This window comes from Rattus rattus, chromosome 13 (genome assembly GCF_011064425.1).
Source record: "Rattus rattus isolate New Zealand chromosome 13, Rrattus_CSIRO_v1, whole genome shotgun sequence".
Classification (NCBI taxonomy): Eukaryota; Metazoa; Chordata; class Mammalia; order Rodentia; family Muridae; genus Rattus; species Rattus rattus.
In genome coordinates, this window is record NC_046166.1 from 5,231,673 (window position 1) to 5,257,986 (window position 26,314).

Genomic DNA, 26,314 nt, shown 5'->3' on the forward strand with positions numbered 1-26,314 from the left:
CAACTCATAGATACTTACACAGTGTCCTGTGGCCCAAACAACCACAGTTCTCTTTAGGTTGACCAAGGAAAGTCACTGAGAACTGACATCTAAACAGAAGTGAAAACAAACTTCTGAGCACAATGCATGCATCTACAGGAAACAAGCAGTCTAGGTAAGGGGACAGAAGGCAGAGACAATCCAAGGGAGGACAGAGGAGAGTTAATAGAGCAGAAGATGCCAGGAGGCAAGGTCAGGTAGGTGATGGAGCCAGAGATACTTAGGCCTTCTTCCCCATGGCTAAGAGCATGGTGACCTGTTTAGCAGACTGCCCACGTTGTGTAGATCAGTAGTCATAAAGGGACAGAACCTTACAAAACAAAAGCAGGACGTGAAGTAACAGTTGCTGTGTACAGGGAGAAAGAATCATAGCATCTATTACTATAATAGAAAAGTACAGAAATCCACATGCCTCCTCTGGTTAGAGAAGGTCATGTTTTCCCAGTGTAACACCTTATGGTTAAATGTTCTTCAATGGACAAAGGACAGCATGCTTATGCTATGGAATACTACGCAGCACTGAAGCATCTCGTGTGGTCTTCTTCCGATTCTTTTGTGATCATTTTCAGAGTAAGAATGTTATTTGTCCTACTTCATATTGAGCAGTTTAAAATATGACTTTACATTTTAAAAATCGCTCGTTTCTTTTTTCTTTTTTTTCTTTTTTTTTCATTTTTTTTCTTTTCATTTTTTTTCATTTCTCTTTCAAAGCCAAATATATTGTTGCAAGTACTATCAACAGCCAGCCAGGTACGGTAGGGTATACTTCTAACACAAGGTACTGGAAGACTGGGGAAATAGGATTATTTGAAGCCAATACTTCGGGGTCAGCATCAACAACATAGGAAGATCCTGTGTCCCCCACACCCCCCAAAAATGCTATTGACAAGTCTGAGTTATACTCAGAGATATGCCCAAATAGGATGTGTTCGTGAATGAATGGAGGGAAAGAGAGTGGGCAGGCTACGAAGAGAACACTTAGTATAAGTAGTATTGATAAGTGACAATGATGAGAGCTTGTTATAATCTTCCTATGTATACATTTGAACATTTTCATTAAAAAAAAATATCGATGGAGGAGAAAGTTCCAATATTGTACTTATCCAAATAACATCAGAAACAATATTGTAAATACCTTTTAAAACAATGGGATTGGTGTGCCTGTCACCTGTTTCCTGGAAGCATTTTCCCTCAGCATCGCCACTTTATTCTTTCCTTCCCTTTGTTGCCCTCATAAATGAGCTAACCACTGTAACTTGTCTTTGGAGAAGTCCTTCTTCATGAACAAGTATCTGTCACCACTAAATACACGAGTGCTAAAGTCATAATTACTCCATAAACATGAACAGGTTATCACACAAATTACACCTTTTAAAGCCACGTAAGTTGGGATTTGAAGGAGTCTTGCATCTTGTCCCTTCTCTCCTTGAAACTGAGGACTGCTGCTGGGTAGTAAGTGTCCCGTTCCATAGGCATGCCATGTGTCGGTAGTTTCAACTCTATCTCCTAGAGTGCGCTCTACAACCCACTAGCACAGAACTACGCTGTGGCCTTATATTGGTTTGGATATTTTTAAACTACTTGGCTTTCAAATCCTTTTGTAAGTGACCTATTCTGATGGACTCTCTGGTTCCCTAGAACCTGTCTGATTGCACATATTATCTCACTGAGCATCTCCCCTGTAGGAGGCACTGTCCTTGGTGGGCCAAGGCACATGGGGCAGTCTTTCTCCTCATGGGACTCAGATTCTAGTGAGACGGTATGTATGCAAGATAATTAGAAGTGCTGGAAGTAGGCATTGTAATGTCACCTGTGATAGCTCTTCTTGGTTGTCAACTTGACTACATCTAGACATAACTAAAAACCAAGCAGCTGGATACACCCATGAGAATTTTTCTTCCTTTTTTTAAAAATAATTTTTAAAAATTCTTCTCTCATATATTACATCCTGATCACAGTTTCCCCTTCCTCCTCTCCCCATAGCCGTCTTCCGGTCCCTCCCCACTTGCCTACCTTCTCCAGACCCAGCTCCTTTCCTCCTCACCTCAGAGAAGACCAGTGCTTTTGGGGGATTTCAAACACAGCATAACAAGCTACAATAAGGTCAGGCACATACCATCACATCAATGTTGGGCAAGGCAACTCCGTAGAAGGAAAAGGTCCTTACAAGTAGGCAAAAGAGTCAGGAACAGGCCCTGCTCTCACTGTTAGGATTTCATACATACATATACATATACACATACATACACACACATACAAACACACACACACATACACACACACACACACACACACACACACACACACATGCAGAGGACCTTGGACAGACCCCTACACACTCCCTGATCTCTGAATTTAAATGAGTCCTGGTGAGTTGACTCTGTGGTCTATGTCCTTGCCGTGTGTCCCTTTGCTTCCTCCAATTCTTTTTCCCAATCCTTCACAGGACTCCCTTTATGTTTGTCTGTGGGACTCTGCATCTACTCCCATCAGTTACTGGTTGAAGTCTCTCTGGTCTCTTTGATGATAACTGTGCTAGGCCCCAGTACTAGCAGAGGCCTTTTTTTCCTTAATGAAATCATTTGAGGTGAGAAGAACCACTTTCAATCTGGATCTTTGGAGGTAAGAAGATCCACCTACAATCTGGGCCACACTGGTTGCTGGCAGCCTTTATAAAGGTCTAGGAAGAAGGCATCTTGCTCTTATTGCCTGTTTCTTCTTCTTCTTCTCACTGGCAAGTCCACTCCTTCACGGGCATTAGAGCCTGCTTCAGGATTCTGCTGTATGTGGAGACATCCAGCTTCATGGGCTGAACGACTACTGGGTTCTCAGGCATTTCGCTGATAGATAGCCATTGTTGGACTCTACCTTGACCATAGCCTGTAAATCATTCTAATAAATCCCCCCTCTATATATAAAATGTGTGTATATATAATTAATATTATATTTTATATGTAGCTAATAATATAATAAATTATAATTTATAATATATGTATATATTTATTTTATAAGTTCAGTACCTCTAGAGAACCCTCTTAATGCATCCTACAAAGGCAGTGTTAAAGGCCTGGTCCGCAGTAGACACTATTGATGAAAGAGAACCTTGGAGACAGATGTATCTATAGATAGATAGATACCTGATAGGCTGTCTTTAGGTCTGCAAGAACATATCCTCGAAGGCTCTATTGAACCTTGTTTCTCCTCTTCTTTTATATCCCAGCCATAAAGTAAGTGACATTCTTTGCCACATGCCTCCCAAACATGTAAGGACCAAACATCCATGTACTCTACATGTTAAAACTGTGAGCCGAAGTAACTTTATATGTTCATCTACCTTGATTAATATTAGAGAGAGGTGACTATCATTAAAAGGTGATTTTACACTCTACGGTGGTTTGAATGAGAATGGGCCCCATAGGCTCATATATTTAAATGCTCAGTTCCCAGGTGGTGAACTGTTTGGGAAGGATTAGGAGGTGTGCCCTTGCTGGAGAAGGTATGTCACTAGGGATGGACTTTGAAGTTTTGAAAGTCCAAGCCAGGCCCAGTCTCTATCTATCCATCCATCCATCCATCCATCCATCCATCCATCTATTTATTTATCTATCCATCCATCTATTTATCTATCTCTGCCCATTTGGCTGAGGATCAGGATGTAAAGCTCTCAGCTCCTCCTCCAGCACCATGCCTGCCTGCTTGCCACCATACTTCCCACCTATAATAGACTAAGTCTTTGAAACTGTAAGCAAGCCCCTGACTAAATGCTTTCCTTTATAAGAGTTGCCTTGGGCATGGTGTCTCTTTACAGCAAAAGAACACTGAGATACACACTAATGAATTTCACAAAGAAAATGTATAAACAGGACAGCATGAGAGAAAATTATAGCTCAGTGGTATGGGAGATAAAGGGAGGAAGAGGTGGTGAGCTGAAGTAAGGTGGAAGGCTTTCCCTCTTAGACAAGGCAGCCAAGGCTGTCTAAAGAGATTCTGGCTAAGTTATGAATATGTAGAAGAACCAGACTCTGGCCAACAGGATTCTATTCAGAGAGAGAGCTCTCTGAGCATAGATACTGGAGTAAAAATGTTTAAGGAACAAGATGGTAGTCCAATAGATGTCTCTGTGGGAACTCAGCAGGGGTAGAGCTGGGATTGTCAGGAGGGGTCATTAACCATGCAGTGGGCCTACCAATGGGGTTTGATTTCATTCAACAAGAAATAAGAAATCATAGGGATGATTATGTCCCTATAATTAAAAATTAGCTTCCTGAATCCAGTACAAAGAAACTCCAAAGACGGAAAAATGTCAAAGTCAATGAAAGTAACAAGCCTATAGAGATACTGGAATGTCTGTGGAGATGGAGATCACAGTGGCTGTGGTACAGAATCAACAACAAATATCTTCGATGTGTTCAGAATTGGGACACATACACTACATGTCATGTCGTCCTTATGCCTCAAGAACCAGGTCAGTGAAAGTCCTCAATTTCACAGTTGGTCTTCCTAAGGCACAGAGAGAAAATTTACCTTCCATTAGTCACATAGCTCCCAAGAGGCAGAGCTAGGGCTTGAACCTGGATCCAGGGGAATTCCATGATCTCTCTTCTTCACTTAAGTCAAACATTCCGAAATACACAAACTCCTTGGATGGCATGATGGAGAATATCAAAGAGACTGTCTAGAGGCAAGATGATGGCTCGGCAGGTAAAGGTACCTGACGCCAAAGCCTTAGGAACTGAGTTCAATCCAGTGAACTCACATGGAAAGAGAGAACCAACTGAAAGCTGTCCTCTACTAACCATGTGCTAAGGTATGCAGATGCATGCATAGGTGCACCTAGAAAATATTTAATATTTAAAAAATATTAGAAAAAGAAAGACAGTATCTATTAGTAATCAGTAGGCCAGAAACACACACACACACACACATACACACACACACACACACATTCTCTCTCTCTCTCTCTCTCTCTCTCTCACACACACACACACACACACACACACACACACACACACAAATACACACACACACACACACACTCACACACATTGGACTGGTAATATGAAGAAGAGAAAAGATAAAGAACATGTCTGGACGTTTTCAGGTTTGCCGTCTTTTCTGTGTCAATTGTCACACACTCACGACATGCTCGAGTCGTGAAAGAAAAGGCCACAGCGGGCTAGGGGCCTTGTCTTCCTTTCTAACCCGAAGTAAACAAGTTGGTTTTCTTCCTGGTGCCCATCACCCAAACTGCAGGAGGAAAAAAAAAAAACATTGCTCCCGAGTGTTTTCTTGCTACAGTGCCTTTGTGCACCTGTGATTGCTATAATTTAACCTCCATAATAAAGCAGAGTCATTACTGGATGACAAGTCACAGCACAGAGAGGAGCTGGTTCCGTCTTCCGTCACAATCCATTGTCACCGCCACTTACTGGTGGTGTTTGCTTTGGGTACAGCTCTGCCAGCGGCCCCTCATCCAGACAAGACAGGGAGGGTGCCCAGACATTTTGAAGGGGTGTGTGTGTGTGTGTGTGTGTGTGTGTGTGTTGGTGTGGTGTGTTGGATATGTATAAAGCACAAGGAAAGGCCACTACAAAAGAAAAAGTCAGTAAGAAAGTGAATTATAAATGTTCGTCCACCTTTGCACCAATGGTAAGGCGTCAGACATTAGCATCTCATCATTATCCTTCACCACGGCAGCCTGCCTGATGTAGCCTCTGTCCTCTGTCTCTCTTTCTGTCTGCTGACAGAGAAAGTTGAGTTACTCACATTCAAAACACATTATCATGTCTGGCCCCTCTTTGGCCTGGCATTTCCTCCTTCAGACCTTCTTCCCTTCACAAGTCCTGTTCTCCCTGATTTCTGATATACCACCTAACAGAAGGCTTGATAGATGCCCACGGCTCTGCATGTGCATGCATAAAAGGCGTGGGTGTTCTAAATGCTTTTAATCTCACTTGCATCACTTCATTCAAAATTGACATGCGCTGTTCACTGCTTCTCAGGGCTACCTCCATCACAGTCCTTCATGGCCATGTCCAGAGGCCCGCGCATGCCTGGATGCTGTCATGCTTCCTGCCATGATGATAGCGGACTGAACCTCAGAACCAGTCAGCCCGCCCCAATTAAATGTTGCCTTTTATAAGAGTCATGGTGTCCCTTTGCAGCAATGGAAAACTAAGACACCAGCCAGTGCCCAGCAAGAAGCTTCCTTGTAAGTAGGAGACAGTAGGTAGGGAATCTCCTCCTGGGATTTTTGAGGAGCTAAAGTTTCCTCTAAGGAACCTCCCTAAAATAAAGTCTGCCATGGAATTGAATGCATGAGTAAAGTTCAATGTGGTAGTTCAACAGGTGCACACGAGCGTTGCTGCAATGGCCTCCATGGGAGACGTAAAACAGTATGTGTGCTTTCAGTATACACAAGACTCTGACAGATCCAAGACAAGAGTTCATTCAAATCCAGCCCGGTGAGCCAGTAAATGTGGAGAGGCTACTTACAAGGGCAAGGGTGAACCACAGACAGCCATGCTATCCATCGTCATAGAAACAATCAAGAGTCCTACCCTAGTCAGCCACTGTCCTCCCATGCAGTGACAACAGCAGTCTCTGGGAAGGAAGGTGCCTGCATGAATAAGTTCCCCTACCTGGGCTGCCTTGCCTGGCCTCCGTGGGAGAGAATGCACTAGCCCTGAGCCCCGAGCCCGGAGCCTGGCAGAGACTTGATGCGTCAAGGTTGAAGGATACCCAGGGTGGGGGAATGCTCTCAGAGAAGGGAAGGGGGCATAAGGGGTGGGGCTGTGTAGCAGAATTTTCCCCTAACTGATTAAATAATAGAAATGACAAGAAGCCAATCACTGGGCGAGGAGGAGGCAGGACTTCCGGGTTGGGGAGGAAGAGGGAACGCAAGAGAAAGGAAGCTCCTTTTGTGCAGCAAGAACAAGGCACCAAGATGTAAGCAGGGGACTAAGTCTGGATGGTGGAATCCACCACTGGAAGATTTCTAATGTAGAATAGTTGTCCACACCCAACGACTGTGTTATCTTTTGATTCTAAACTAAGATTGGTGTTTTCGGTCTCAAGGCGATTCAATGGAGCTCCAGCGAAAGGTAACCTGGGCAGAGCATGGGTTTGCGAGAGTGCACGCCAGGTAGCTTGGAAATTTGGGAGTGCTGAGTGGTTTGGGCAGCATCCAGACATGGGGAGGAGACAGCTATCTTGGAGATCTGGAGAAGCCTTAGCAAGGGAACGCATGTGGTCTGGAGCTCGGTACTAGACTGGGAACAGACCGAGACCACCGGCTGGTGCCTAACGGGCATTAGGGAGGATTTTTTTTTTTCTTTTTAATATTGCATGCAACGGGACTGTGAAGGGAATACCAGGAGGAGGGCCAATGAGGATATTAAGTGAATTTTAAAAATGACCATTGCAAATAATAAAGGATCATTTTGAAAACAAACTAATAAAAGATTTCACTAATCTGCTGATTCCTCCAACTAGCACCAGAGGGAGGAATGTTAATTTGACCACTCTCAGGAGGATCGCTTGGGGTGACCAGAGCTGCTTTGCTTATAGCCAGCTATGGTCACTGTCAGACCCAAGGAAGCAGCCGTGCAGCCTTATTCACCGATCACAAAGGGAAGGTTGTTATTTCCCTCTCCTACCGTTATTTGTAGTCTCACGAATCCTCCCTTCTAGGTCTCCGTGGACTACAGTGAACCACAAATGTGACTTTCCAAACTTCCCCAACTGTTCCCCTTAAGCATTTCAACATCATCTCAACCTCTAAATTAGGGCACTGATAGCAGCCAACAGTCTTGATGAAGTAACCATACGCCAGGCTGCTGTTCTAAAATTCCTTCCCTAGAGGATATGTAAACCCACCCTTTTTCATAAATTCCCAGTGACAAGCCAAAGTTGGAGTCCACCAACGCTCACCCTGCAGAACCAGTGAGTATATTATATTTACTTACAGGGCATGGGTGACCTTAAACACACTGGGAAGTCTTCACCCAGAAGGGATGATCATCTGCCTGTAGACAAAATTCCTTCCTGAGGACCTTCCCTGGTCTTCAAGCTCCAGCCACTCCCAGAGACCTTGAGGCCATATGCAATTAGGATAAATCGCACAGGAATGGCTGGGTGCTGTGACTGGATGCTTTGGTGAGAATCTACTGACCCTCCCAGCCCTTCTTGGAGGGAATGTGCATACCATCCGGACCCACAACAGTTCTGTTTGCAAGCAAGCACAGGGGATTTGATGGAGAGAGCAGCTGTTTTGCTTGGAGGACAGCACTACATAATACAGACACTGGGCTAAAGCGCTTTGTACAGAAAGCCTCTCGTATTAGCTAGGCATTGGAACCCTGCTGCATGGTTGACAATGTCGCAGAGAAGGAAGTCCAAGTGCACCAGACAGGGTAGTTTATCTATCAAATAACTGAGACGGGGCCAGATCCAGATCCCTGTGGCCTGTAATACTTCACATTAACATTGCTGATAAAATTCACCAAGTCTTCTCACAGCCAAGAGGCTAGGCTCATGCTGTGCCGTGTTTCCCTGTTTCTTCCCACAGGGGTTCTGAGGTTAGAGCTGCATGGCTATTTCTCTCTCGAACAGGGAATGCATGTCCTGGGCTCATAAACACTAACCTACCATGGTCCTGGACAGGGCCTGGCCACATGTCGGAATGCTCATTTTACAGATGAGGAAACTGAGGCTGTGTCTCAGGTCTCACAGGGGTGGTAGCCAACTTCAGCTGTCCATATAGCAGGCTGTCAATGCTCCGCAAACAAGGAGCCATCTTAGAGGGGCTTCCTGGGTATCTGTGCAGGTAAAAGCCCCAGAAACAGAAGATGTACTGTAGGTGAATGTCCTGTGGCCCTGCTTCCACAAGAGAGGGCCATTCTGAAGGCCAGCCTCTCTAAATTGCCAGGACCCCTGAGACAGACTGAGAGTACCTGCTTTAAGAAGTCATTACTGAAATTCAGCAAATGGCAGGTTTCCTCTTTGTAACTGCATTCAGCACTGAGGCCTAGTGTGATGTAGCTGCAGAATTAACAGTGATTGTCCCTCTTGCGCTGGTCCCTAGTAGGTTCCTTCCACTCACTAATTGCCCTTGTTGGGTGACAGACTCCCCAAAATAAGACAGCCTTAAGCCAGTCTTATCGGTTAGCTGGACTGGAAATAAAGGGAAGGTCTTTGTGAACAGGCTTCTGGGACCTGCAAGCATTGTTTCCAATCATTGGGTGGGCTCCATGCACTGTTGATGGTACCCAACCCCGTCCTCCTCAGTGGGAAGCAAGTGTCCAAAGAAACACAGAAGTGAACCACTTTCATCACCCATGAGTTCTACCTCACCGACTTCCCAAGAGCCCCTGCTTTTGCTAGATGCTAATCTCACCAGCAACGGTTGCTTTCCCCACTCCACCTCACTCCAACCTCTATCCCTCACCTGACACAACCTCTGCTCTAAGCCATATGCCACCCTAGACTACCTTTGCTCTCCACTTGCCCTGCTTAGCCACCACCTAGAGGTAGATCTCTCTCTCTCCTTCTCCTCTAATCCAGTAGATGTCTGCCCAAGGGATCTAGCTACTTGTTGGTAACCCAAGGTCCCAGCATAACAAACAGCCCATCCTGTAGGTAATGTGCCAGGAAAGGTGGTACCAGGTTGGTGAGTAATGCTAACTTCCATGCAGGTGATGGATAGATGAAGGCGGCTTAGGACAGAAAGAGGAAACAAACCGCATCTCTACTCTGGAGCTTGTATTCTTTCTTCTTGAGATGACAGACATTCTCAAGGAAATGTGCACTTCCTTCTTCTCCCGGAGGGCGTGAGTTCAGAGTTTTCCTGGACCATTCCATACCCAGCTGCAATTACCAGGTAAATCAGAGAGCCGAAGATTGATTTACACGTGCATCCGATCTGTTTCATCATCGCCTAAGTAGTCACACACGCGTACCCGCGTGTGTCTCAAGCAAATGTGAGGATCATCTCAGTAAAGCTGCCTAAAATAATTCAAGAGTAACGAGGTGCTGCGTGTTGGGGGAGGGGGGGGGCGATCGTTAAATAGCTGTTATTTTAAATTCTAACAACTCAGTTATTAAGACAAGTTACACACATGACAAACATCAGGGAGGAGATGCGAGAGTCTAATTTAAAGTCATTGACTATGCAAATGTGAAATTTCAAAATATGTAAATGCACCACACTGTGATAAAAAGGAAGGATATGTGGGGCTAATTTCTTCCTGTTAATTCTGCTAAAATGACTCCTTTATTGTTGTGCCCCTGTCACAGGGAGGTCTCTGTGTTGTTGTTGATGGAGGCTTAATGCTCTTTTCCTAGAACGAAGTTTGATTAATTATTTTTTTCTTTAAGTTGCCTGCACAGCAAGATAAGTACTGAATATTCAAATGCGGCGGCTCTGGGCATTTTTCCTCTCCTCCTCCACCTGAGAGATACGGCCTCAGTGTTCTGGCAGGGAAGCCGAGTGCCACTCCTGTGGTGGTTTTCGTTGTTGTTTTTTGTTTTGTTTCTGACCCTGCCAATGAGATCGGACTGGGAATTATTTACATTGGATCGGGATTTCTTCAAGACTGAGAGAAAACACTGAACAAAACCAAGAAGACTCTTGGTAGCTAAGAGCCTAAACATTAAAGTCCCAAATATTAAAATATTAAAAGGTGAACAAAACCTAGAACAAGGTTGACCTGGGGTTTGGAGAGAAGAAAAAAAAAAAAAAAAAACATGGGGACACAGGTCACCATGGCAGGGAAGACATGGCTAGAGGCTGGGCGCTAACATTGTATCCACAGTCAGAGCAACGAGCACGCAGGAAGTAAAACCTCGAAGCCACTGTGGGGTGACCCACTTCCTACCACAAGGCTCCACTTCCCACTGTCCTAAACGGTGCTGCCTGCTGGGGATCACGTGTCTGAGCGCAAGAGCCAATGGGGGACGTTTCTCACGGAAGCAGCAATAGAACCACTCAGGGACACGACGGCCATATTGATAGCTATGATGACCACCAGGATAACAGCTGTGGCAATGTCTCCAGCTAGCTTTCACTTGGAAGGCACGGTGGTGATTGCAAGAGCTGGCGTTTCAAATAACATCTGCTTAAAGCTGTTATGGGCCCTGAATGAGGTTGGAGCCATTTCTGACTGATGAAGGTCTTAGTTACAAACTCAGTACTTTGAAGGAATGGCTGTGCCTGGGAGCTGATTGGCCATCACCCAAGTGGGCAGTTCCTGCCTAGGTGACCACACCCTTCCAATTCTCAAGCTTTTTTTTTTTTTTTTCCGGATCTGGGGACCGAACCCAGGGCCTTGCGCTTGCTAGGCAAGCGCTCTACCACTGAGCTAAATCCCCAACCCCAATTCTCAAGCTTTAAGTCTGAGTGATTACATACATACATACATACATACATACATACATACATACATACATACATGCATGCATATTTATATTACTTTAAGTTTTTCTTTTAAGTAACTGTAAACTTTAGGAATTTATCTTCCAAATTTCTTTGTAGCACACTGTGTGTATTGCTTTTTGACAAGATCTTGTTATCATATGAGCTATCTCTCTGTAACAAACAAAACAAAACAAAATAAAAACAAAAACAGATCTACGATACCATTTCAACAGCCATATAAAAGTAATGGTGCTTTTCTAGTTTTATATATAATTCCTTTTCCCCTCTTAAAGCCTATACAAACCAGACCTGTCAGGGGCATATAATTCTGGAACAGGTTTACATTTTCTTTGCCCATCTCCACTATCAAGTAATACCATGAGGGTAAACTGGCTCACCGTCACATACATTGGAACATGCAAACTCTCATATACAGGAGTAAGACAGCAGCCACCAATTCTATTTCAAGTTCACCTTTGCTAAGCAAAGTCCGAGTCTCCCCTGGAACTAGATCTCCAATTCTGGTTTCCCTCTACGAAGCACAAGTTTTGTGTCCTATCCACAGACCATGACTCAGAGACTGTAATGACAGGCTGCAGGGTCAGGTAGTCTAGTAGGCAGACTGGGCTCCACTGCATCCAAGGGAGGCCAAGGGTGTTGCTTGCGTGCCCTGATCTCCTCCAAGCTCCAACAGCTTCCTGTGGGAGAGCCTTGTCCACTCACTCTTGTATGAATATACCGAGAGCCACTGTCTGCCCAGCCACAAGTTATACCCCTGCTTGGGGGCAAGAAGACACCTCACTGGCAACTCCCATGCTCTTCGTCATCCACCCTCAGCTTCCAAAAGGGTTCTGGAGCTGTCCCTCCCGAGTCTGACGAGATGATTCAGAGTCACTGGGTGGAACAAGGGAGGCGATTACCCCATGAGGCTTTTCTTTTTTTTTTTTTCCTCACCAACTGACACTGAAAAAAACATCAATTAGTGGCATATGAAGAAATCTCTCCATATCTGTTGCTGACACTACAAAGCAGTACACATCTTCTATGCAAGCAGCCAGCGAGCCAGGGACGTGCCGGGAACGACCTCCTGGCTGATTCTGAACAAAGACTCTGATTACCGGGCGAGGGCTGTCATCCGTGCTGAATGCAGCTTAAATGAAACGCCAGCAGGGCCCTAACTACCTTTTCATTTTCCCCTCCTAACCTAATTTAGAGACCGTAAATAATTTCACTGTGTGTAGGCCCAGCTGCTCCTGTTCCCCATCGGGGAAACTGAGGAAAGGCCAAAAAAAGCTGTTAAAAAATGCTACCAACAATCCCTGCTTACACAGAGTGAACAGGCATTCACAATATTGCCAGACACTGTTGATCTGTTGTTAGTAATTTATACAGTCAGAGCCGGTGGACTTTTATTACTGTTCTTATTATTACTACAATTATTATGGTTTTATGTTGTCATTTGAATCTTTTGACGGTGACATGTCAGTAATTTGCTGTAATTTCCCGCCACCCACAAACCTTGGGAGATTTCTTTCACCGTGGCTGAGTATAAATTAAGTGACATTATTTCCTACCTGGCCCAGTCTGTTGGAACAACATTATACTTTCGAAAAACCCCGAACTGGAACAAGCCCTTTTGTGCAGCCCTGCCTTCCACCGCCAGCCCATACCCGCTGCTCAGGTTTAGCTGCTGCATAAGGCATGGGCTCCACCTGAGAAGCCCCTGGAGAACCAGGGAGCCCAAGGGCATAGGCAGTGTTACACAGTCTCTGCAGAGACGTCCTGGTGAGGCGTAAGGGCTCTTTGGCTAATGGCAGAAAACAGTGTTGTGATTCCATAGCAGGCGAGCATTCCACGGCCACTATCCTCCCTTTCCCAGGATGCTCGGGCCACTTAAGCAAAGCCACCGGAAAGCTTTCAAAACCAGATTTTGTAAATGGAGAATAAAAACAAGCAAGGAAAAGTGGGAAGTGGATTTAACACACGGCATTCGGCAACAAATGCAAAGTGTCTCTTTTTTCTCCTCTTCTGTATTGTAAATGAAAACAAATGTAACTGCACAGGTCAGACCGGGAGCAGCAGACCCTCCAGAGCAGAGAGGGGTGGAGTGGGTGGTGTGCAGATGGCTCATCCCTGTGAAATCTGTAGCCCTTCACACGCTGTCCTGCACTAATCTTTCTCCAGCATGGGTGCTTATCCATGACACCATCACGACCCATGCCACAAGGGCATTCATTCAGACACCAGCTAAGCCTCCCTTGAGGTATACAAGGAGGAGAGGGCGTGAAGTTTCCTGTGTTGACAAACTCCTGGTTCTAATAGGGACCGAACAACAGGCACTGAGGTAAAACGTGCAGAACTCTCAAAACATCAGGATGGTTGGGAGCTGGGACAGTGTTCTGATCTAGCCTCTCTGTGGCTGGGGCAGTCCCCTCTGGACTGCCTGGGGGAATGTTTCACAGGAAATGACAGGGATTTCTCTAACCTCTCCTCTTTGACCTCTCAGGGGGTAGTCACCAAGTTCAGGAAGACCTCTTGCACAGGCCTAGCACCCAGCCTGCTTTGCTCCACAGACGGTGAGCCACCCATGTTCACCACCAGGTGTGTGTGGAGAGCTAACTGCAAGCTTGTGGGCAGCCAGCTCCACATCCCCATGTCAAGCCCATGGCTCTGGCTAGGCTCAGTGAGGAATATCTGGGGCAAGGGGACATGTGTGAGTTCCTCTGATGAGTGAAGGTCTCTGAAAGTTGACTTCTTCCCACATCTCTCCAGGAATCATTTCTTCATCAGGTTTTCTCTCTCGCTCTCATATTAAGAGAGAGACAGAGAGAGAGACAGAGAAGGAAAGAACAGAAGGAAGAGGAGAAGGAAGGAGGGAAAGAGGAGAAAGAGGAAATCCGTCTTTACTCAGCTCTCTATGGAAATCTATGACATCAGAGCAGTAGACCTAGTGTGACCTCGATCCCTTGCACTCACCTAATTCAGGAGAGGCCCTGTTGGGGGGATTGGACAAAGCTCATAGCTCGTCTAAGCAGGCCACAGCTTGCCGTGGGTGGTGCCCAGATGGCTCCTTCGTGTCAAACAGAATGGAAGGCCCTGCAGCTTCTCTGTAGTTCAGCTCAAGCGTCTCTCGCTTTCCCCTTTTTCTGAGATGTCTCTGACCAAAAGAAAGCGGTGTGGCCCTTATCGCTGAGGATTTCGTTGTTCCCAACCCTAGCGTGGAGATCTGTGAGTCAGTTAGCAAGACCTTGGTGAGCACTTCTGTGGGTTGTGACTCTGGTGAGCACCAGAATGGAGGTCAGCTGGGACAAAGAAAACACACAGCACTGCCCCAACACGAGAAAGAGGGTCGACAGTTGGCAAAAATGGCAGAGAAAAGTATCCAGTGGGCACATACAAAGATGCTCTCAATGCCACCAAAGTAGGTCCACGTAATTTGGGGGGCTCATACTCAGTACCCAAAAGGCACAGAACAGACAGTCAGGCTTTTCAAATGAGGGGCTGCCAAGTTTCCCTTTTCCTGGAACTAGAAATTCCTCCCACAGAAGAGAAATCCAAAACACTGTGGTTATGACAGTGCTTCAGTACTGAGAAGTTGGGTTTCCCAGAACTCATCCAAATAGCTGGCACCCCCACTCAGAAAGCCTAGTGTACTCCAGAAAGAGAAAAACAAGGGGAGGATCCCAAAACATGCCAATCAAAGGGTCTGAGCCTACAGACCTCCCTGTTAGAGAAGGGGCTAGTACCTGGGCCTGGCACATTCTCCAGTCCACACTCTCTGATTTGGAATACTTTGCCTCACACTCCAGTAGGAAGCCAGAAGAATCCTACCAACACTGAGGGGATGACATAAAGGATATGAGTTACCACTTCTTGCCTATAGGATACCAAAGGTCAAATTTGAACAAGTAGCCATTGGGGGAGGATGGAGGAGAAATGGTATCTTACCAGTCCTGCAGCACCCTGGCAACACAAGCCCAAACCCTGGATGCAGCATTAAATACATAGCCAAAATTCTTTACAGGCAATGATACCATATTATTGCTAAGATACTATGTTCCTGCTAATAAGATACTATGTTCCTGCTAATAAGATACTATATTACTGCTAGTCAGAGTAAAATGCTACGCTCTACCTCAGTATGTATTGAGAGAGCTGCTCAGCTGTACCACCAGAAAGTGCATTGTTCTATAGTTACAGAAGCCTATATTCATCATTGTGTAAATGTGTTTACAATATGTATTATTTTCAAAAGCTTCCTTCCAACCTCTGGGGGTTAGACACACTCTAAACAGAAACCCCCAGGGTGGTTAAAGAGCCCACATATATGTTAAAGAACAAGGTTGACATTAAAATGGGAGAGAGAAATTTAAAGATGAGGGAAATACATCATTTAGTACCTCAGCTGGCTTCAGTTGACTACATTTGGTAATTTTGTTAATTGAACTTGCCAAGGATTTTAAAATTAAGGAATAGTTGACATTCTCAATTTCTTTGTTTTGTTTTGCTTTATGCATGGAGGGATGTGTGTGTGTGTGTGTGTGTGTGTGTGTGTGTATGTGTGTGTATATATGTGTGTGTGTGCATATATGTATGTGTGTGTGTGTGTGTGTGTGTGTGTGTGTGTGTGTGTGTCCAGGCCCAGGGCTTCTTCCCCTCCTTAGACCATTTAAGTTCCTGAATGAAAGACACACACAGCCTTTCTATTTTCCTGTGCCTTAGGCAGCACAATAGCTGAGCAGTCGCCTACCCTCCAGGCTGTTAGAACCTTTCTCCTATCCATAGCCCAAGCTATTACTTACCGTTTGATCTGGGCTGCTCCTAACCCAATTGGGCAGCCCTCTGGGCCACGCTTTCATGGTCCTTAGCCCATGGCGGTTCTCCTTCTCCCTCCTGCAGTCCTTCCTTTTCACATAGGCTTCCTTCTGCTCCCTCCTTGTAGTCCTCTCTCTCAAAGTCCGAGAACCCCCACCCCCACCCCATCTATGTCTCTTCTGCCCAGATATTGGTTCTTGGCATCTTTATTCACCAACCAGAATTAACTTGGGGATAAGGTTCCAGGAGCTACAAGCTGACTTCAAGTCTTAGGGGCCAGCACTTAGTATTACAATAGATGGTAAAAGACAACATTTCAACAGGGGTGTGTGTGTGTGTGTGTGTGTGTGAGAGAGAGAGAGAGAGAGAGAGAGAGAGAGAGAGAGAGAGAGAGAGAGAGAGCATGTGAGTGTATACAGGCCAGAGGACAATCTCAGGTAGAGTCCTAATGAACATGAACACCACATACCTTGAGACAAGGACTCTCATTGGCCTGGACCTCAGCCAATAGGCTAGACTAGCCAGCCAGTGAGCCCCAAGGATCCTCCCTTCTCTGTCTTCCAAGTGCTGGGACTTTTACTAAATCTGAAGGAAGGTCTTTCCTCCTTAATCTTGTCTGTCCTCGGATCCAGCTTCTTCCTCCTTCTCTACCACCCTTCTACTCTCCTTTCCAACAAGCCCAACAAAGGCAAACTGTTTCTAAGAAAAGACTGTTACTGCCTCTTTTAAGACAACAGTAGTGGGAGAAGTAATCCTGGTACTATGTGACCTCAGGGGGCAAATCTGGATAGAGAGCTGTCCTCTGAGGTTCCCTCATTGGGATTTGTTGAAGGAGGTCAAAGTATTCCACTGGCAAGCGTTTTCTTGCTTCTATTAGAAAATGTCATTCCTAAGGGTATCTCCTTCCTGCTGCCCAGCTCTTAAAACCAGGGGATAAATTAATCTCGTCTATATAAGTAGCTTTATCTTTTCATCTTTCTGTCTCTCCTTGGGTTGCTCCTTACATCGAGACATCGAGATGTAAATTGTCTACCTTGTTTTTGCTGAAGGCAATCTGATCTATTATAATTCCATTATGTATTCTTTAATCTGTGTTCGTGGTAATTATTGATTTCATGTCCTTGTTTCTACATGCTGTTTTGTCTGCTGGCTCCTTAGTCTGTGTCTGATCTAATATTCTCATTTGAGACTACAAATACAGAGGTTTCTGGCTTTCATCTAACTATCTACATTTGGATTTGGGGGTGGGGGTGTCTGTTTTCTTCTGCTTCATGTAAGAAAATCATTAAGGTTGTTATCTCAAGCCCATTTTATCTAAAAGACAAACTTACAAGTTAGTTATCAAACTGCTTTTGTGGGGGGGGGAATGTGTTTGTTTGTTGTTTGTTTCTTATCTTGACTCAGAGTCTCATAATGTATCCTCATCCAGCCTGACACTCGCTATGTAGACTAGGCTGACTTAGAACTCACAGAAACCTGCCGCATCTAGGAAAGGCTCGGTCTTGGAGACCTGACTGGAGTGACAAGAGGATGAAGCCATTACAAACACTTACACCCAAGAGGTGGGATCAGGTGGGCTGTTCACACTCTGACAGCGCAGCACCCATGACTCAGCGTACGGAAATGTTCTACGCGTGCTGCAAAGGGGAGAGCCTTCAGAAGAGATACTTGCTGGAGAGTAATCTCAGGCTTTTAACATCCACGAGATCAAAGCTGCTGTAGACGCTTTCTGTACACTCTGGCAACATTTGCACAAATGGACCAAAGGAAGGCTTTGCCAATTCCCCTGCATCTGAGGCACTGGTCTTTATTAATAATAGGGATTCACTCAGACTTTCTCCTACAGATACATCCACTCAGGACTTTGTCTGCTCTCCATAGACATCTACCTGCTTCTGCCTCCCACGTGCTGGGATTTAAGGGCATGTGCCCAGCCACAAAAGAGATTTTTTTTTCAGTATTTTTATTCAATACATCCCCACTTCTCCTCTCCCCTAATCCACTACTCCTTCCTTTCCCCTTCAGAAATAGAAGGCCTCCCAGAGATATCAAATGAACACAGCATAACGTGTCACAATAAGCTTGTCACAGACCCGTCACATCAAGGCTGAATGAGGCAACCCACTGAGAGGAAAAGGGTCCCAAGAGCAGGCAGTCAGAGACATCCCCACTCCAACTCTTAGGGGTCCCACAAAATACCCAAGCTAAACAACACAACTGGTATGCAGAGGACCCAGTGCAGACCCTTGCAGGCTCGGTGACTACTGCTTTAGTCAGCCCCTATTCAATCTAAGCAGAAATGAAAATGCAACCAATGTGTTAGGGTCTAACCAGACAAGTGCATTATTAATTTAGTTCATTCTGTTATTAACTCAGACCCACACTCATGTTCAGTTGGTTAATTCTGTGTCATATGACTGAAAGTTGTAACATAAAGGGCATAGCAAACACGCTTATTGGCGTATGGCGCTTCCGTGCATTTCATTTATAGATAGATGGATTAGGTATAGATAGATAGATGTAGTATGTGGATGTTCACATGAAGAAGTCTCCCTTGAATTGGTTCTGTTCAAATTGGCTTATGAAATAGATGAGCAATAAATTAGCTTAAATTCTGTGGCAGGGGACTGACAGCGTCTTAGCTGTGTCTGACGACTTCAGATCCTGAGAGCCCAAAATTGCTCATTACGGACTCGATTTCTACAGAAGAGAAGCGGGAATGCTATGAACATTTCCCGTCTCATACTTTTCAATTTGCTGCCTTTTTATTTAAAATTAAAATTTAATTAAATTTTGTATTTTAAATTTTAAAATTAAAAAGCTTTAATTTTTAACTTTTGTTGGTTCTTTGAGAATTTTTTACAGAGTGTTTTGATGACACTTGCTCCCTCTCCCAACTGATCCCAGATTCAACCCCTTCCCTACACACCCAGCCTCATCCTTTCTTTCTTCCTTTCTTCCTTTCTTCCTTCCTTTCTTTCTTCCTTCCTTTCTTTCTTTCTCTTTTTCCTTCCTTTCTTTTTTTCTTTTTTCATCCTACATTTAACCAACTGTGTTCAGTTCGTACTGCTCATATATTCTAGGATGTGTGGCCTTTTACCAAAATAGTTTAGAAGTTATCAACAAAATTGTTGATTTCATTCCGAACTTAACTCGCAGCCTTTGGAAACCGTGTCTTATCAACAGTTCTCAACAGCGTCTTGAAGCCAAAAGTATTTCCCTCCATAGCTATTAGCCACTCCGAGCTTCTGCTGCTGGTAGAGTCTGCCTTTGCTGTCCTCAGCGTCCCGTGTGCCGCAGTGTATATATTTACACTGCAGTGTAGGTGCACTTTATAATCATACATATATACACATCCATCAGTCAAGAAACAGCTAGAGAAAGTTGCTTTAATAGTGCCTCTGGCTTCTTGGAAGACTGGCGTAAATCTCTTCTGGAAGGGAAAGAAATCCAGTTTTCTGAGAAGGTAAATGTTTATTAAATGCAAATGCTGTATCTATTACCTAGGAAAAACGGCCCAGGGCATGTGGAATTTCTAGATAAAAAGCTTTCAAGTCCGAGGTTTCTCCAGATAAGCCCCTATCGGGGAAGTGATGTGTGAATGCGCTGAAATTGAATTACTGTACAACAGCAGTTACTTTCCACAGCACAGCTATAATAGGCATCAGTTCCACAATGAACAGCAGGTAGCTGGAGACAGAGGCCTGAGCACAAACTCTAAGTCTCCTTTAGTTCTTCCAAGAAGCAGGAGTGTGTGGTTTTAAGCAAAATGCTTTTCAAGTGCCCAGTTTCTCATTTTACCAATGGAAATGAGAAAGCCAGTGAAAGAGATTAGGCTTATTTACAGCTCCGAGCCGTGAGTGTTTGGAGGAAATTATTAAACATCTCCTCCCAGAGGTTTGAAAACAAGTCTTCCCGTCATGAGTACAGTTACAACCTGCTTTCTATGTCTCCTCCCTGCCTGGGCTGGAGTCCACTCTGCCCGATGCTTCCGATTATTTCAATAGAAAGTGAACTACTTAATGAGCTGCTTAACAGGCGCCATCTTTTCATGACCCCCTCCCCTCTCCCAGATACGTGTTTAAGTTTATGGAGATCTAAGATCTGTAGGACTCAGCATAAAGTCAACCCTGCCCTTTGCAGAAACCAGGTCTCCTGAGAAAACAGGGGGAGGATGGTAAGCCCGCCCAAATCTAGAAGGTGAAGGAAGAGTGTCTCTGTATGATCCAAGGCAAATGCCACTCCACCGATGCCTCGTTTTAGAAATGAGGGTGCACCTAAGAATTGCAAATTCTCCACAGGGGCCCTGCCTATCCAGAGTTCCCTGGAGCTAGAGCAGATGCTTTAAGGTGATTGACAGCTTTGGTTGCTCCCAGTGAAGGGGCAGATCTGAAAGACAAGGGCTGAGGCACGCCTGTTCACATCACCAAGACCAGGTAATCGTCTACCCACTGCCGTCTGCCTTCCCTCAAATCAGGGCACTTTTCTTAAAGCCGGCGGCTCAGCAAACAGAGGACTCGTGCCAAGTTTGACTTCTTTCTGCATCTCAAATAAGTTCTGACTTATGTCATAGGCAAGTAGCCCAGGTGTCACTTAGAATAGCCCAATGGGAGTGTGCCACCGGCAGGCAGGAGGCAGGTGCATGTTGTTTCTGCTAAATTCAGCATTTGGAGAGGCTCCTCGAGACGCTGATAAAGAAAAAGCGAATTGATTCCACTCCTTGGCCATTCAAAAGAAGCAGAAGCTTGGTATCAACAGCTCGGCAACATCCATTGAGAGCCGGGTAGCACGTACATATTTGAATAGAGAAATCGGGAGATAATGCCCTGTGCATAGCTGTTGTGCACCAAAGCAAGCGGCAGCCTTGCTCCTTCAAACAACCTGGAGCCAGCCCTCGAGTGGATTTACAGAAATTATTCAAACTACCCCTGGCATTAAAATTGTCTAGAAAATAGAGTTAAGAAGAGCTGTCATAATGATGGCGCCATTATGTTAATGGCAATTACGGAGGCTAAGGTTATTTATAATTTGCTAGTCCGAAGGGGGAAAAAAGTTGCATGTAGTCCATTACCAGCCGTATGACAGAGGTTATATAATGGGCAGGCCACTTTAGGTTTCACATTTACCTCAGACATCTGACGGGCAGAAAATAGGACTTTCCATGATAGGATAATTGCATAGTGGAGAAGAATTCAAATAGGGCCGGAGCATGATAAAATCGCTCTGATTCAACTAATCACCAGGCAAAGTGATGGAGGGGAATGATGAAATCAAGCCAGAGAGACGGAGAAAAAGAACAACATTGTTCAACAGCCTGGAGATGACAGACTGTGTGTGTTAAAGGTCTGGGTTACTGGAGTCAGGTTTCCCTGGAGCAAATGGAACCTACCTGGGTAAGCCAAAGCTGGTCTACAGCTCTAGACAGTTTCAAGATACTCCACACGTCAGGGGTGCTTTTAGTAGTCACTGTGGCTTGCAAACCAGGTTTTCCTTGTATGTGTTCTTAAGGCCCAATGATGAGTGACATCAGCTTGGGGACACTGTCAAGGGTAAAGAGAGGACCTCCAGGACTGTGCTCTGATGCAAATTTCTAGGGCTGGGGCAGAGGAATTGAGGAAATGACAATCTGCAAATCTGTTCTGTTCCTGGCCCATTGTCTACTTAGTAAGATGGCAGGCAAAAAACCCTTCTCCTTTTGGATTGGGCCTTTCTACTGCAACACTGCAAAGATGGCTACAGGGAAAACCTGAGGTCTTTGACTGCTCCAAATGCCCACAGACCCCAAAATGAAGCTTTCTGCTCAGGAAACAAGGTGTCATTACAATAGGAAGAGTCCCAGTCATTCCTTCTTTGGCTTCAAGGTAAGCTAGCAGTTCATTCCAAGTGGCCATGCCTTTATGTTGCTGCCAACAAAGGTGCGAGGGCACAATGGGGCTAACCCATTCTCAGCTGAATCCTGGTAAAAACCACTGGGAGCTGTGGCACAGTGGAAGAACACCGCCTAGGAGGCACGGAGCCCTGGTCAGTATCCCAACAAAAATCAAGGTCTGTGGGTAAAGAGAACCACAGAAAGCTGAATGCAGCTCCCATGATGGGGCAGCATCCAATTTGCTTACAAAGGACCTGCGTGTGAATTTTAAGATAGAAAAAAAATACACATTTCAGAGTGCGCAGACCGGCCTTACCCTGGGAACATTCGCATCCAAACAGGACGCTTTCTTTTTCCTTCTCAAAGAAATTGCACCGGCCGTATCAAATAGGATTTTTTTTTTGATGCCACTAATTTAAAGCAAAATGGCTTCAAAATTAGGCAATATTGAATGGCTGAAGCCAGCTCCTATTCCCTCCTGTCCCCATCCAGGTGCTTCCTGCAGCCCCGGGACTCCTTCTCTATCACATGTTCACAAGATGGGAAAAGCTTTACACAGACGTGCATGGAGTGCTTTCCGTTTGGCAGGCGTTAGATTCCAGGGCAGTGCATCACACAGCTGTACTCACGCCTTTGAGGATGCAAACACTAAACCTGCACCCTGGGTGTGACCCAGGTAAATGACTTTCACAGCTCAGCTTGTACGCTCATTTCTAGGACAATGATAACTCCAGGGGTTGACACGAAATCTAAACGGCATAGCATAACCTTCTAGCTCCTGGCCAGGTGCATCATGAGCTCGGTAAGCCTATAAGCGCGTACTCTGCCTGGCTCTAAGGAGGTACGAGCAGAAAGGAGATCCACAGGGGCCTGCTCGACTGTCCTCACCAGCCTCACCTTGGATTAGGACCGAAATCCCTGTTAGTACATCTACAGCCCATGAGCAGCACACACTGCAGAGGGTCCAGGTCCAGGAGCTGGTGCTTCGGCCAAGGAGTGCCCTGCACATACATTCTGTCAAGTGCCTCATGTCCCTGAAATCAGGGCTTTCTTGTCTACCAACTCTACAAACAGAATGAACAGCTATTTACTTTCTTTTCTCCCCTAAAGTCCTGTGATTTGCAAAGAGATACAAATGAAAACAATAGATTTCTTCACTGAAACTGATAATGCTGCTACTAGGGTTTAAAATAGAATGAAAATGGGCCAGATATGGTAACACTCCTGTAATCCTAGCACCCAGGAGACCAGAGCAGAGGAACTTGAGTTCGAGGCCTGCCAGAGAGACTTCCAAGCCAGCCTTAATTTCACAGTGGAATCCTTTCTCAAAATAATAATAATAATAATAATAATAATAATAATAATAACAATGACAACCAAAGAACAACAAAAAGATAGCCCAGCAGATAAAGACATTTTTGCCAGGCCTGACCATCTGAATTTGACCCATACAGCAGAAAGAGAACTACTACAACATGACCTCTAACCTCTATATACACACTGCACCATCTGTGTGCCCCTACACACACACACACACACACACACACAGACTATGTAATGGGAATTTAAAAATTTTAGAACCCCCAAATTGCAAAATAAAATAATAATAATAATAACATAAAAACAATTATATATATATATTACACATGTGTGTGTGTGTGTGTGTGTATTTATATTTTTTCCAAGAGAAAAGCATTCAGATGTCACTTGGGGGCTGTAAACTAACATACCCTTACTGAAACAATATTGTTTTCTTAATCACAAATCACTCAATTGGAGCATTTAGATGCCTTCAGAAACTCTCCACTAAGGAAGTGGTGCGTAGTCTAGGATACTAAGTACATACAGGTAGTGAGGAATGTGAACTCTGGTGAACTGGCGCTCCATACCCATGTGACTGCAGAGATGCTACATAGCTCCTACCTCTCCATGCCCCTTTTGTAACCTGCAGATGGCAAAAGAACCTTCACCGTGGGGGTTGGCAACAACAGTATAGGTGAATATTGGCAAAATCTTCAAAGGGATGCCCTCTAAGGATTGTTTGATTTATTGTTGATATTCCTGAACCTTCACTGCAGTAATATTGATTTCAAAACTTGCAAACAACTTAAATGGACAAATAGGTAGCTGCAGGGGCCGTGGGATCAATTAATAAACATGTAGTCAACTGTCCAAGGAAATCACAGAATGCAGTGCCATGAGAAATTACCAGAGAGTGGCTGAAAGAAAGGATAGAAAAGCTGGAACAAAGGGCAAGCGGGCGCCATAATTTTCAAAATGGGAAAGAAGAAAAATATAAGCACACACATGGAAATCCAAGAAAGTAGACTCTAGAAAAACGCACAAGAAGGCACAAATCACAGTTTTCTATCATGTGGTCACAGTTCCAGATGATACTTCCTCTATGTGTGACAGTCAGTCTTGATTCTCAACTCCACAGGATCTAGAATCATCTGGGTGAGACAAGTAGGGTTTGAGGGGATTTCCAGATTGATTTAAGTGACCTGGGGTGGTCCACTCTTCGTCTAAGAAGCACCAGGCCCTGGGCTACAGTGCTAGACCAACAGTTAAACGTAAAGTAGGAAGCCAATTTAGCAATCAAAACAAAAACAAAACAAAAGACCCATATACCCTGCAGTTCCCTTCATCCAGCTGATGGGAAATCTCAGAGAGAGCTATTTGGATCAATACAAACATTGTAATCTCAGTAACGCTCCAATAAAACAAGGAGAACATCCAACTTCTTCCAGACTCATCTGCCCCCACCGAGGTGTTCAGTTCCACACTGGGGCAGTTGTTTTTAAAAATCTTTTAAAGCTGTCCAGTGAATCACAATGTCCCCGAGTGACCCAGAGAAGTTAGGAGGGCAGAACAGAGTTGGGGGGGAGGGGGTCCATCCTCTGTAACCTTTTAGTGGAAGCATAAGATCCAGAGATGAAAACTGGCTCTGGAACTCCATGAGTGAAGAGTGCAAAGTGTGTTGCTTGCCCCCCAGAGTGAGGACAGAAGAAGGAGCATTTGTGCAGTGGGCAAACTCCACCACCTGGTTCATCAGTGCCAGCCCCCAAACACCAGCCGCCTATGTGTGTCTGCACAGCATAGCACAGAGCCCGCAATGCTTACCCGCACTGCCTCGGACTTCTTGTGAAACATCTCTTCCATGTTCTTGGCCAGCTTTTTCACCAGTTGGAGACCGTCGATTTCTTCAATGGCAACGTCTTTCTCATACTCTTTGTATTTCTGTAAGGACAAAGGGCACTGTTAGGAGTGTGCTTCTAAGGTCCCACATGTGGGATTTCCTCTGATGGATATAAAAATAAGACCTTATCAACATCATGTCTGTTGGAGTCAGGGATGGTGGGTTGCATCTCACAATTACTAAGACACCTGAAAATGGAGCCTGGTGCTGACCGGAAGCTGACACAGCACCCAAAAGCTAATCAAAAGCTGGCTCATCGCTCATCCAAGGAATGCCCTAGGGGGTGACTAAATGCATGGTTTCCTCATCTTCTCGACTTAAGATGAATTTTTCTTTAAAAACCCATCACATACACGGAGACCAGATCATCATGTTTAGCACCATAAGCCGTATTCAGAAAGACTAACACTGGTCCTGGGGCCATTCACTCGCGCATGATGCATGTTTCCTCTCAGATGTGGAGTGTGTATTTTGGCGGGGGTCGGGGGAGCAGTAAGACAAAAAAACTGAAGGAGGTATTTGGGACAATTAGCAGGAGGGAGAGGGGAAGAGAAGAGAGTGATGGATGAATGTGGCCGATTTTACAAACACACATACACACACACACATATACACACATATACACACGCACACGCATGCATGCACACATGCACGTACACACACGCAAGAATGCATTAGAGTGGAACCAATAAATGTATGCACTGGCAACTCACTAATTCAGAGGACAATGACAAATTGTGATAACTAATTTGTTTAAAGCAGCAATTCTAAAAGTGGTCCAGAAACTCCCGAAGGCTCCTCAGGCCCTCTGAGGGAGCCATACAGTCCCTTTTCCCAATAGCAGGCCTAACTGAAGTTGGCTTGTAGGTGGTCGCCAACAGATAACTTGAGACTGATGCGGGCATTCGTGTCGAATCCACGATGCCTCTGCTAAGTCACAATAAAAAACTTGCCAAATACAAGGAAAGTTAATACC

The 26,314-nt window shown here is 45.0% G+C and overlaps 1 protein-coding gene across 1 annotated transcript in view; it reads right to left on the reverse strand.

Annotated features, from left to right (window-relative positions):
* The window catches only part of Cacna2d3 (calcium voltage-gated channel auxiliary subunit alpha2delta 3), an 804,703-nt gene that overhangs the window by 596,440 nt on the left and 181,949 nt on the right, over positions 1-26,314 (reverse strand). Inside the window, exon 3 of the mRNA XM_032919383.1 lies at positions 25,263-25,379. Within this exon, the coding sequence (XP_032775274.1) occupies positions 25,263-25,379 (117 nt within the window). The remainder of the gene's footprint in view (positions 1-25,262; positions 25,380-26,314) is intronic.